Here is a 13567-nt window from a genome sequence, read left to right as displayed (position 1 = left end):
TGGGAAACACAACGTTTACTCACTTTACAGTACATGGAGCTTCAATTAATATCAAATTATGTTAAATGTTCGCAGAATGAGTCTCTGTTTATAAGTCGTAAGAAATCATAAATCATCTTTCAGAAGGAGTAGATGTTTACCGCATGTTGGCTCAGCTCTGTTAAATTAACAGAGAAAGGCAAGCTTATAGCTAATGCAACTGGTTAGAAAGAAAAATACCTTCTAAGTGCTATGAGATGGCTGTCACACTGTAAAAATATTCAACGTGAAATCACAGTAAATTACTGGCCAAATATTGCATGACTTTCACAGTAAGCTTCACAGTAATTTACTGCTAAATATCTTCACAGTAACTTATTGTAACTTCACAGCTGTGATATTACAGTAATTTTTTGTAAACTTACAACCGTATACTGTACCTTCACAGCTGCAATGACCAAGGAATTCCAGTGATATTACAGTATGTAATTGTGGAATTACAGCATCTAGTTGTTCATGATTACAACAATGGCCTGTACTTTTACATTTTTACTGTGAAAGTAATACGATATTTTGGGCCTGTGAATTAACTGTGAATTTACACTAATGTTAACTGTGCAGAGATGGCAGAGGTACGATTGCATTATTCGGTTTGAGATGTAACAGGTGGTGTGTTCTGCGTGCTTTGTTTCCCAGTGGTTCTAGGACAGAGGATTAGTTTGCCGTTACCTTTTGAAAACACACCCACAATTCACGCAAGGTATCATGGGAGCCTGGAATGAGGTGGATAAAAGGGGCTAATGAAACCTACTGTTTCAAACATGCAATGTATGCTTGTATCTGTGTTTGCACATCGTGTTACCTCACCTTTCAAAGTGTTACATTGTGTCACTAATACCTATGTAAGTGTTAATTGCTCCAGACACATGGCAACTTTTCGCATCCATGTGGGTTATTTGAGTTTATCCAAAATCCTGGAACATAGTCGCAGCTAGCTGGCTTTTCAGAGCTGAGTGCAGGTAATGGAGTAGACAACAGACTGAGGCTTCAGCTCCGTCCCTCTCTCTGTCCTTCTCTCTCTCACATTAGGAAGACATGTTACACGGCTCAGAGACGTTTCATTGCTGCTGTTCTGTCTCAGCTGCCAAATACCCTGTCACTATAAAACAATGACTTATGATTAATGGCAAACACGTCTCCCACTCAATGATGTATAGCTATTAATTGACACTAACTGCCCATGTGTGACCGCGCATAAACTCAAATGCATCTACGGGCATGCACACACCCACTCTGGTCCTGGTAAACATGTCAGAGCGTACAGTATTTACAAAGGGATTGAAGTGGGTTTGGGGCAGCAATGATTCAGGAGAATGGCCCCAGGGTCTGACAGGATGTTGGGGGATGTGTCATTTTTCCCTGACTCCCTTGGTGACGAGCAGAGACATAAAGAAATCCTTTTACACACGGAGAGATATACACAGACCCACATACACACACTCAGCCATTCACTCACATATATAGCCTACACACATCAGTGTTATACACCCATAAAAATGGTTATTTGGCAGAGTAGTGAGTAGATGAGCTCAGAGGAAGTATCTGTCTGTCTTTTTTTTCTTCTTCTCTGTTTTGGACTTGAGCTGCAGCATGCTAATGCAGACTACATCAAACACTCAGTGGAGCCCTACATCTCGCTGTTTCACTCAGCACCAAGAGCAGAACAAGAACTTGTCTGTCACTGCTCTTAATTCATTGTCTCCCTGGGGCAAAATGAGCGCTGACAGACATAAATGGCAGAAATGAATATCGTAAGATCACAGTCAAGGGTGGCGGTGGGAGAAAGATGGGTGAGAAGAGTTGGAATCAGAGGGGGGCGAGGGATGGAGAGATGAAGAAGAGGGACACAAAGTGTGGGACAAACGGTCGAGATGGGAGGTTGAATGAATCTACATATGAGAACGGGAGATGAAGGAATGCATGGGTACGTCCCTGTGTCCCTCACTGCTGACAGTCAGTATATTATACTGGGCTGACCACCTGCTCTGAGCCTGCAGTACACCCTCCATAAAGCCACAGCAGATGGACACAGTAAAATGCACCATGACCAGCAGCTATGCATTCATGTGTGTGTGTATGAGTGTGTGTGTGTGTGCTGTCCATTACAGCACATATCCTGTATAAATATATTAAAATATGCCTACATTCACACACAGCCCTGCTCTCCTTCATGTCCCGGAGGCAAACCCAGTAATATGTGATACTCTATAGGTCTGATGTCTCCGTGTCTTCTCCCCATCCCCTCCCAGTGCTGTAAGCCTATCGGCCAGTTAGCCAGCAAGGAATGTGGCTGTCAACTCGTATAACATTGCCACTCTCACATGTTCTTCCTCTGACTTTATTGCTCTCTCCTTAGCTGTCTCTCTACCTCATTACGAGCATTTTGGGCATTGCATTTCTTCCCCTCACAGTATAACTATGTTCTATCTCAAAAGATGATGCGACCAAATCAGAGTAGAGCAAGAACTTCAAACAAGATCTTAGGTGCTAATGGATAACCCTGGTTCATTTACAGTTTTGAAGTTCATTCCTATCTGTGAGCCACAAACTGTGTATTGGACTCACCAAGTTAATTGGATCTAGGAACATGGCAACTTTACTACAACCATGTCAGACAGGGCAAGAGACACAAGCAAGAACTCCTTGTTCAGCTTTTTTGGAGGAAAACAAGCCCAGACAATAAAGGTTGGGTACCAAACTCTGTACTTTTAAGGGTACCAACCGAGTTAAGTCAGTATTAAGAGTACCAATTCATGTTAAATCCATAGGTGCCAAATGCTGGTACCTGAGAGCACATCAGGCTGAGAACGCCGGGTTAAGACAAGAGGTAGAATTGCCACAAACCATCCCAAAGCCTGGAAGCCAGCCATGAAGCTCCTTAGCCGCGCCATCAGCTTTACAACGAGCCAAAACTATCTCTGCAGTGCTGATCTGCCGTGATAGTTTCGCCGTCTGGTCTTTTTCCTGCTCTATATTATTTTAGCAACAGCCTAGTATCACTGTTCGACGAGCAGACACACACACACACACACACAGAGGAAGAGACAGACAGAGACAGAACATTAGCCATATGCGCGATTAGAAAAGAGCAAAGGGCCAGAATTGCTTTTTAATCTACTATGTCACCCCTGCATCTTGTTAAATAACTAAATGTTTGTTATTGTGGAGAAATTAAAGTGCTGAGTAAACCATATGGTACCAGGACCATTTCAGGTACTGGTACCAGTTCAAATGTGAACAGTACCCAACCCTAGTACAGACCTACTTCCAGTTCAACTATAACGTACCCTGTGTGCATACACACATTGTTTTACTGTCCAATGAGGGATTTGTTTCCAACTTTTCAGACAGTTTAGATAATCTTCCTAAACCTTTGGCTTGTTTACAACCCGTCTGAACACTTGTGTTTCTTGATCCCATCAGATTTTGTTGTACATTCCATATTCCATTGTTCCTTTGTTATTTGTATATCATTATAAGCCAAAATGATCCTTTAAAAGACACCTCGCCCCTTTTGTGACACTGTATCTTTCTGAGCAGCGTTGGAGCCCAGTTACAGCTGAGGTTGTTGCTGCCTGGTTCGCGTGATTGTTAGACTGGTAGAGAAATAGTCTGTTGTGTATTATGAGCTGTAATATGAGTGTCTCAGAGGGTGGTATTGTCATTTCTTTCCAGTTCCTCAGACAAAGAGAAAAATGTTTTCCATCTCCAGGTCCCAAAGAAAAGAGAGCTGCTGAAATAGTGGTCTGGTGAGGAATTTAATTTTACAGTCAAGATGATTGCGGAGTGGAAGTATTGGATGCAGTTATCTGTGCCTCTTGCCTCTCCTAGCTCTTCCATTACACTCCTTTGCCATCAGTAATAAGAGGTGAAAACCTCTCTGGACAGAGGGCAGAGTCCTTTTCTGACCGCTGTTAAGAACTGGCACAATCAGTCTCTGCCTTCTCCCCCTCTGCCTCCCTCTGTCTTTCAATTCTCTCTTTCATCCTCTGACCCCGAACCAATCATCTGCAATTAGACAACTGCACAAACTAAATCGAGAAGTGTTTGCGATGTGCGTTTGTGGCCTGTGTGTTGAAAGGTCCTGAATAGGCCTTAACATGTGTACTTTAGTTGCGGTTCAGTCAGAGTTCACCTCCTCCTGGCCAAACATATTTTCCCTTCGGACCAAAATCAACAAATGATCTTTCACTCCAGGAACATGCACACATACACATACACACACACCTCCGCGTAAGCATACACACACTCAACAGGATATCACAAGTTTGCCTTTTAAGGTCCCAGTGCATTTCTAGTTTCTAGGTTACTGTGATTTGATTTATCAAGCAACGGAACATTGCCTGAGGATACTGAATTGAAAATATATCAGATGTATGAATTTCAACAGGGAGAGGTGAAATAATGTAAATAGATCTGATTTGGGGTCATGAACGCGACTGGGCCGAGCGAGAAACTCAGGCAGGCGGAGAGAATCAGGAAAGAGAAGGGGTGGGAGCGAGGAAATACAGAGGGAACAGAGTGGAAAAGAGGTAGAGACAAACAAAGATGATCTTTTCTACTCAGGTAGAGGGGGCTTTGACTTTGTAATGCACGCAGCTGTCAGCAGTGTGTAAGCGCCACGGTCTTGACAGTTCCTGTCAAAGTCTTCGGCTTTTGTTTCAGGCTTTTCTTTTTTACATAAAAGCTTCAGTCTGTGCATTCATCAATTGTCCATCCTTAAAGTCAAAATGTTGTCTTTACAGTTCTGCAGTGACAACAATAACGATCTCTCTCAACGGTGCGTGCTGCTTTATCCACAGATGCCCTAAGGTTTAGCCTTGAGAACTGCATATTGGCTTGCATGGTGCTGCTATCATTTCATACTGTGTTGCCCTTTGTGTCTTAACAACACAGAAGACAGAAGGCAAGCACTGAAGAGTGAGCATTTTGTAGCATCTTTCCCATACTAAATAAGAAAAACATTTCATACAGGATCTTTATAAATCTCTGTGTGAGTAATCACTCCCTGGCTCTCCCGGGTCACACCTTTGAGCAGTGGTATTTAGAGGAGGGCGCTGCTTTGGCGGCACATTGAAAAGTTCCTCTTTCTATTGAATTTCACTTATTCAACTGGTTAGATGACTTGGATTGCTCTCTGCCTCCATACCTGCCAGTGAGCTCTTGCTCTCCTCCTTTTCTCTGTCTTTCTCTTTCACTCAGGTTAGCTATCTCTCCCTGTCCTCCTTGCTTTCTGTCTGCAGCCACCAGTGCACAGCTCAGAGAGGTGGCTGATGGGAGTTCATTCGGTACAGTGTGTGCGTGCGCGCTGAGCCCGTGCGCGTCAGTGTGGTTGTGCGTGTGTGTTTGTCTCTCTGTGAGTGTGTGTGCACACAGCAATGTCACTGGGCTGTGTAATTGAAATGGAAATGAGCCAATCAGCGACTGCAGTGGTGTGCCACCTTACCCTGCATTCACTTCACTGTTCCAGCTCTCCCAAACTCACTCTCTCTGTTTGTGACTCTGTGTTTGCGTGCGCGAGTGTCTCTATGTATCTGTGTGAGTGAGTGTGTTTGGGTGTGTTTGTGCTGACAATACTTGGCCCTTCAGTTTCTGCCCTGAGGGCCTGAGGAGGTGGTGTGAAAATGTAATCAGTTGGTAATAAAGATTATCTCCCTCTCTTTCTCACTCACTCACTTACTCACTGACTCACACACACACATGCACCCACGCTCTGTGTCCAGCTGATTTCCCTGGCTTTGTGTTGTGACCCACAGCTCGCTGGGACAGCTGTGGCATAACAAAGACATGTAATTATCACCATTTGACAATTAGCCTTCCATCCAACTTTGCTCCTTAATTACCTATTTTACTGCGAGAAGGCCTCCGCTGCCACTCTCAGCTGCTAGTCTTTACTCACAAGAATGGAAAAGATTGTCCCTCATGATGTTGCCATTAGTATGTCGTAAAATAGGGAGTGATTGTGGTGGTTGGGTGGAGCGTGTTCAAGTGTGTGGCATTGCCGGAGGAGTGAGGGCAACTCAGCGCCAACTCCATCTGGACTATTTCTTATGTGATTTGTACCAGCTTTTGGCTCGCGCTGTAGGAACATAATGGGAATAAACACGTAAGCTAGAACTTTATGGATTCTGCAGTGTGCAACCGAACTTGCTCTAACATATAATAATAAAACACCTACTAAAGTGATACATTTTTTAAAAAAAGCATTGTATATTTATCAATTAAATTAGCACCTATTTTATTTGCTAATGTGTCTGTCTGTTTTAAAGCTTAAAGTTTTCTAATTACTTCAGTTTAGATTCCATTCTCTTAAGCTTAAAGCCATAAGCAGTGTGTTAGCTACAAATTAAATGGGGTCCAATGGAGCAGCAACAACACCTCTGATTGGCCACTTGTTGTGTGTTGCACATTGCTTCCACCTTCTTTCGTACACAGTATCAGGTGGAGGAGTTGTTGTGTTAGAGCTCAACAGCAAAGAACAAAAGTTCAATATTTTTTTGACATTTGAAGACATAATAGGGAAATACAGTTTTGAATTGGCCAATTTAAAGGTCCGGTTTAGTGGTTCCCAACTGGTCCAGCCACGGGGTCCAGATTTCTCCATCATTGGTTCAAGGTCCACACAGTTTAATACATTCAGTGTCATACTAGTGTTTGGCCACGTCATCGAGCTAGTTTGCTGTCTCTGTCAAGTAGCTGTTTGTTAGTACAGCAGGAAATGGCATTTCAAAATAAAAGCTCTGTGCTGGAAATTCACTGTACTTAAAAATAGAGTGTTTTTTTTTACAAACTTGACACATTTGCAAGTCACTGACCCACTTCTGGACCATGACCCACCAGTTGGGAACCACTGGTCTAGTGTGTAGGATTTAGTGGCATCTAGCAGTGTGGTCTGCAGATTGCAACCAACTATAACTCTTCCCCTGTGCCAAAATGTAGGTGAGCTATATGGCCAATATGTCGGTGGAGATTCTCAGTCATCCAGGTCACTGTAATCGTAAGTGCTATATCGTAAGCAACTGGACTTGCTTGCGTTTCTTGAAGACGTTCACACCCACACAGGGTTTATAGCCTGCAACTCTGTACCAGTCATTTAGAACTGAAGAAGCTTCTTGGATGAGAGGCGAAACGTCTTCAAGAAACGCAAGCAAGTCCAGTTGCCTACAATATAGTACTTACGATTATATGGCCAATATGAAAATGGTACTGTCTAGAGCCAGCGTGTGGTTTTTCCATTCTGGGCTACCATAATCCTCATGGCCAACCCTGTGGAAGAGGTCTCGCTCCGTATGTAGACATCAACTGCTCACTCTAAGTTAACGAAAATGCAATAATTCTTATTTTCAGGGGATTATGCAGCTAAAAGAAAACATAGCTATGGATATTATATTCTGCCTCTGCCAATATATTCCCCAACACACTGAACTTTTAATGATATTTAATTTATTAATTGATTGTCATTAGATTACTATGCAGGATCTTCCTGGAAAAACAATGTATAGAGTCATACAAACGTAATCCCTCTCTGTCATCATGTATGACCCACTAGAAGTGTGCTTCAACTGTATTGCTTCTTTTACTATGTTTGGGACATTCTTGGGCTGTACAGTACTGTAACTGACAATGACTAAACAGCATGCCTTTAAACACTGAGTAAATGTATAATTATTCTGGACACGCACTTCAGACACAATATATCGCTGACACAAACGCACAAAACAGCCAGTTTTGATGCAGCTTTAATTTACATTTTCTTTTGTGCCCACTGAATTAGTTGATCCGGCAGTATCTTTGCAATTACTCTCTCCTATTGACCCGAGTGTTACTGTACCATCTCTCCTGCTAATATTTCACTCTTTGGGATTCTCACAGAGCGCAGCCTTGATTTACATTCCATTGGTGAAACCTCTTGGTCCTCCTGTTTCCTATACAGAGACTGATGTATGTTTGAACAACACACGTCTGTTTCACGGTGAAGAACCGTTTCCTCTCTCTGCTGAAGAGTGGGGACTGTTTATAGAACAGCAGCAGCCGATTAAAGCTACCATCGCTATAAACAAGACGCCAGCCGCATCTAAAACTCCCACATTAGTCCCTTGATAACGGGGTTTTTATAAGGACAATAAACACAGCTTTCTACAAAATACAAGAAGTTTTCCGGGAGACATCTAAGCGGTGATCCCGCACCGAATAGACTCGGAGAAAAATTTACAGCTCTGGCTGTGAACACAGTCATGTCATACACATACAGTTTTAGTAGAATCTGCTTTAATGATAAATGCATGGTTGAATAACTCCCGCAAAGACTTGGATTCACTGGGAGCCTTGCAATACTATCTGCATTATTCAGTCTTGCTGCCTGTTTTTTTGTATTCCCTCACCTTCTTTTGGAACCAGGTCCCTTTCTCTCTCCCACCCTGTCTGTTTCTCACCATCGCTCTCTTTCTCACTCGGTGCCATTAGCAGCTTCTGGCTGTCTCACTGCTGTTCCTTTGCCAATGTGCCAGGGAGCTCACTGAGCTGATAACACAAACCTAATGTATCTGCGTGGGCGTGTATGTGTGCGCGTGGAGGTGTGTACTGGGCGTGTGTTTGTTGCATATATGTGTGTGAGTGAGTGTGTTACATGTTACAAATGCCTGTTCTGTCCCTTTTATGTGCTCACTCACCCAAACATCCTCTGCTTCATTTGCAGTCAGGGCCACGAGCCACTATTCTGACTGCTGAGGCAGGGAGAGAAGGGCAGCTGAAACATCACACACACACACACACACACACACACACACACACACACACACACACACACACACACACACACTCATTCTTTTCTCTCTCACACACAGTACACTTTAACACACACACATACACACGCTGGGGCGAGCGGGTGGGAGGATGTGACCATTAAGTCAGTGACATTTTAAAGCAGTGAGGGAGATGCATGGCTCTTCCTGGACCTCCACAGACATGTTTTAAATGAGATGTTACAGATGAGCTACTCCATGCCTTGGTTGTAAACACCCTCACAGTGGTATTTACCCTACACGGGTAAACACAGAAAAGCAACATTTCATGCTAGCGCATTCTCACATACACACTCGCACATAAATAAATAGACAGAGCAGAAACCGCAGACACACATGATCACATTAATGAGAAATGGCTGTGGTTCGATTTGTCGCTTGATTGTTACATTAATCATTCGAAATAGCAACACGAATTAAGTGACAAGAGAAGGCGCCCGAAAGCAGATTTTGCTCAAATTGCTATTTGATCTTCAAAACAAGTGGTCTGGTTTGCATTGTGATTGTAATTCAGTGTAGTTTGTCTAGACGCACCGCAGATTGAGGCAAACGCAGCCAAGCAGGATAAGCGTTTTCGTCGCATGTAAAGCGATTTGATCTCAGAAAATCCATTCTTTAGAATCAAAACTCTCAAACATCACATTGAGATAACAAGCAGCGCTGTAGTTTTGAATAGATAAAGCAAATAAGTGGGTGGGAAGACATTGACGGGGAACAGGAGGATAAAGAAAAGTACAGACGTTTTTATGCTATTGTGCAGCATAGTATTTTCATCACCATCTGAAGATTCCTCTGGTATTTTTAGACCAAGTGCAAGAATGCAAGAATTGTCTCTCTATTGAAGCTCACTTGCTGAATTGTTGCTTCCTGTACAAAACCTTTACGATATAATGGGCATTTTGTGCATGAGGGCTTCAGAAAAGTCAAGTCAGTTTTATCTATATAGCCCAATATCTATAATCGGAAATCTGACCATACAGCATTTCACCCCCTCATTCATAAGGCTCATTTACACTCCCTTTATACAAAGATAGAAATGTTCCTTTCAGCGCTGCCCACATACTTTTATGTCTCCTTTATGTTGGCATAGATACAGCTAATAGATGGCACAAGATTGCAGTCATACCTTTCTGACAACAACAAACATGCTGATGGTGGAGAAGGTCGTAATGATGTACTTTTTAACAGAGGCAGCGGTGGTCTTCGAGGCCATTAAATACATCACAACATGTGGATGGATAATTCTCTTTCCTCACTATCCGTTCTGTTCCGCAATTTTTAAAACATTTTCCTCGTGCCCTATGCTTGAATCTCGCTTATTCTACACTTCCCTGTCCAGAAGATCACCAGTGCTACTGCTGCATTTTGTGCGTATCCGCAGGCTTTCACGAAACGTGCACAAATACAAATAAAATTAACACAGTGTACGGACAGAAGGCTTCATCTGTGTCTGTATGTTGCATTGAGCTATGTCAGCCCTTGGAGCTTCAATTCAGATAACGAAAAACTCCCTCATATAGTCCTTAACAAGAAAAGAAATGGAGGAAACTGTAGGAAGGGCAACAGAGGACGGATCCCTTTCCCTGGACGAACAGACATGCACACATGACAATAGATGTCATGTAACTAACAGTCATAATACAGTATCTGTCAAGCAATTTCCCAACGTCACCAGATAGGACCTGAGCTACACGACCTCCTCTCCATCGCAGGGAAGTGGAAAAAGGACAGATTAGAACACTAACTCACAAAACTAAGTGGCGAGAGAAAGAGGTCACCATGCTGCGTGTATACTGATTCACTATGCTAATCCCGAGGCCCCAGAGACCTTGGGATAAAAATTATTTTAGCCTGTTATACGCTCTGCCCCTTGTGCATTCTGGAGCGTGAGGAGCCCCTCTTATAGACAGCAGTGGCGGTTTTCAATTAAAAGTTCTGTCAGAACTCTCGTCAGGTTGTGCACTTACACCACTAAAGACTGGGTCTCAATTATAAACTCGCACCACCTGGCTTCTGGGTGAAATGAGTCGGTGACACCAGCTGTGTGTGCAACTCTGTGGCTTGCATCGCCGCCGGGAGAGCGTTTCAAGTGTGTGTGCTAAATTGAGGGCATCCCTAGCAAGTTTACAGGTGCTCAGTGTTTTCTCAATGAGACCCCCTGTGATCCCTGAGGTTAAGGTCGTAGCATCCAAGACCTGGCCAGAAACTCACAACGCAATTGCTGTCTAATTTTGGTAGCTGTGAGAAATCCACAGGTGAGAGAGCTATTTTATGGGCAGCAGAGAGGAAACTGTGTGAGTGTGTGTGTATGTGTGTAGACGGGGGCTTGTGACAGTGTGTGGCCTTTTGATGAATCTGCCTGTATGTATTGAAGCCCTCTGACCCTGTGTGGCCTGTTCTAGATCATTGCAGTTGTAAAGATGCCTCACCGCACAGCCCTCAGAGACAGCCAGGCTCGGTATTTTTCCCTTCATGACATTTACTGTCTGGACCGTCCTGCATCCCCGCGATCATTTTGCCTGTCTGTGTGTATGTTTTTGTTTTTAACGGGAAAAAATCCTCAAGAAAATGTGTCTTTTTCTCCTTAAGAGACCCAAAACTGTTTTCTTGTGAGTATATTTTCTCAGACTTGGGAGTCTTGAGTTTGCTGTCATTGGGAAGGCAGATGTGTGTATGTGTGAGTAAATTTCTGCTGCAATGATAGATTTATAGATAAACCAACCCACCCAAATTTATTGAAGCCAGAAGATGAGAGCGCTGGTGCTTGTAAATTTCCACACAACATTGAAAGAGTGCCAAGAGATCAAACCTGCATTCCCCGCATATGTGCTCAACTCAAACAGCCTTTTATCCGTGATAAGTGAAGCAACGTTGATGCGTCAACACGCAGATTTGTCTAAGTAACACACCTGTAGAAATATTTAAAAGTTAACCCTTTCCTGTCTCTCCTCTCTTCTCTTTTACAACCAGGTTCCATCGTGGAGACTACCACATCGACGTGTGCATAAACGACTACCTGGATGTCTACTGTCCTCACTATGAAGACACAGTGCCTGAGGAGCGGACGGAGCGCTATGTCCTCTACATGGTTAACTACGACGGCTACAGCACGTGCGACCACACCGCCAAGGGCTTCAAACGCTGGGAGTGCAACAGGCCACACTCCCCGAATGGACCGCTCAAGTTTTCAGAGAAGTTCCAGCTCTTCACTCCCTTCTCCTTGGGCTTTGAGTTCAGACCGGGCAGAGAATACTACTACATCTGTGAGTCTCCATCATGAGTGCTTTCTACACAACATACATACATACATACATACAGATGGGGGACAAATTAACGGGGAAGTGTCTTAAGCCCCTTTCACACATGCATCGCATCCCTGAACGCATCTAGACATTACCAGGAGAAGCTAAATGTGAGAACGCAAATGTCCAAATCAGTTGGATCGAATGTTTAACAGACTTAGGATGAAGAGGAGGAGTCATTTACACAAAGACACCAACAAAATGTCTAGCTGGTGATATGACAAGATTCAGTAACTTCTGTCGGTAAGGGCCATCGTTGAATTAGAGTTGATCCAAAACCCATGCAAGTATTGGAAATGTCTCCGATACTGCCTAAAATACTAGATCGGTTATCTGGGAATATGCGAATATGCACCAATCCAATATCATGTAATTTATTAATAACCTTTAAAGCAGCTTCACAGCAGTTTTCCCTGCAAATCAATTCTTCTTCATCACTCTAAAACAGTAGACTACACACCAAGTTGTGTTGTGCAGCCACTGGCAGCTACTGTTTTAGAGCGGCAAAGAAGAATTGATTTCTGGTAAACAGTGTAATATTAACCTCTCGCAAAATGTCAGCAATTTGGCAATATTTCACACTGGAAAGTCCAGCCAGGGTGGCACAAGTATTTTCATTTAAAATTTAAAAAAATTGTTATTAATTATTCATGTTATTGGTTTTTATTCCAGTCAAATTAAAAGAAATATCTGTGGCATTCATTCTCTGTATACTGTTCTTGTTTTACAAATCTGAGCCCTGCCACACAATGATAGCAATCATTTTACACCCATACAGGGTTAGTAGTATACAGCTGTTTTTCTTTTACTCATTCATTTATTTTCCCTAACGGCTTATCCTGTTAGTGTCATTGGGGCTGGAGCCTATCCCAGCTGATGTTGGGCGAATTGTGGGGTACACCCTGGACAGGTCGGCAGAATATCACAGGGCTGACACATACAGTACATTTACATGCACGCAGTAGTCAGTAATCAGTCAAGTCGAACTTCTCGTCTTGTATACACGCAGAAGAGAAAATCGAATTTCTGACCAAGTACGTCTGACTCCGTCTCGATAGGCGGCGCTGTGTCCTTTTTAGTATAGTGTGTACTGAACTAGTTCCGGTTCTTGTTCAGAAACTTTTTAAAATGAAAATATAATATAAAATAAGTGGATACAGGCAGCAATAGTCCAATTTTCAATTGAATTACCTAGGTGTGTTCGTTGAGCTATGGATAGTCCAATTTCAGTCGGACTAAGCTGTTTACATGCATTTAAAAGTCCGGTTTCAGTCGGACTAAGCCAATAATTTGATTTTCTCATGCTGCATGTAAATGTACTGATAGAGACAGACAACCATTTACACTCACATTCACACCTATGGGCAATTTAGAGTCACCAATTAACCTGCATGTCTTTGGACTGTGGGAGGAGAAAACCCACAC

At 43.0% G+C, this 13567-nt stretch overlaps 1 protein-coding gene across 2 annotated transcripts in view; it reads left to right on the top strand.

The window, feature by feature from the left end:
- Positions 1-13567, top strand: part of efna5b (ephrin-A5b) — a 113878-nt gene that overhangs the window by 74520 nt on the left and 25791 nt on the right. For both annotated transcript variants that reach the window (XM_050050925.1, XM_050050924.1), the window contains exon 2: positions 11811-12103. In XM_050050925.1, coding sequence (XP_049906882.1) covers positions 11811-12103 — 293 coding nt within the window. The remainder of the gene's footprint in view (positions 1-11810; positions 12104-13567) is intronic.

Source organism: Epinephelus moara, chromosome 8 (genome assembly GCF_006386435.1).
Source record: "Epinephelus moara isolate mb chromosome 8, YSFRI_EMoa_1.0, whole genome shotgun sequence".
NCBI lineage: Eukaryota > Metazoa > Chordata > Actinopteri > Perciformes > Serranidae > Epinephelus > Epinephelus moara.
The sequence above is the reverse complement of the archived record's forward strand: the minus strand, read 5'-3'. Positions and strand labels throughout refer to the sequence as shown.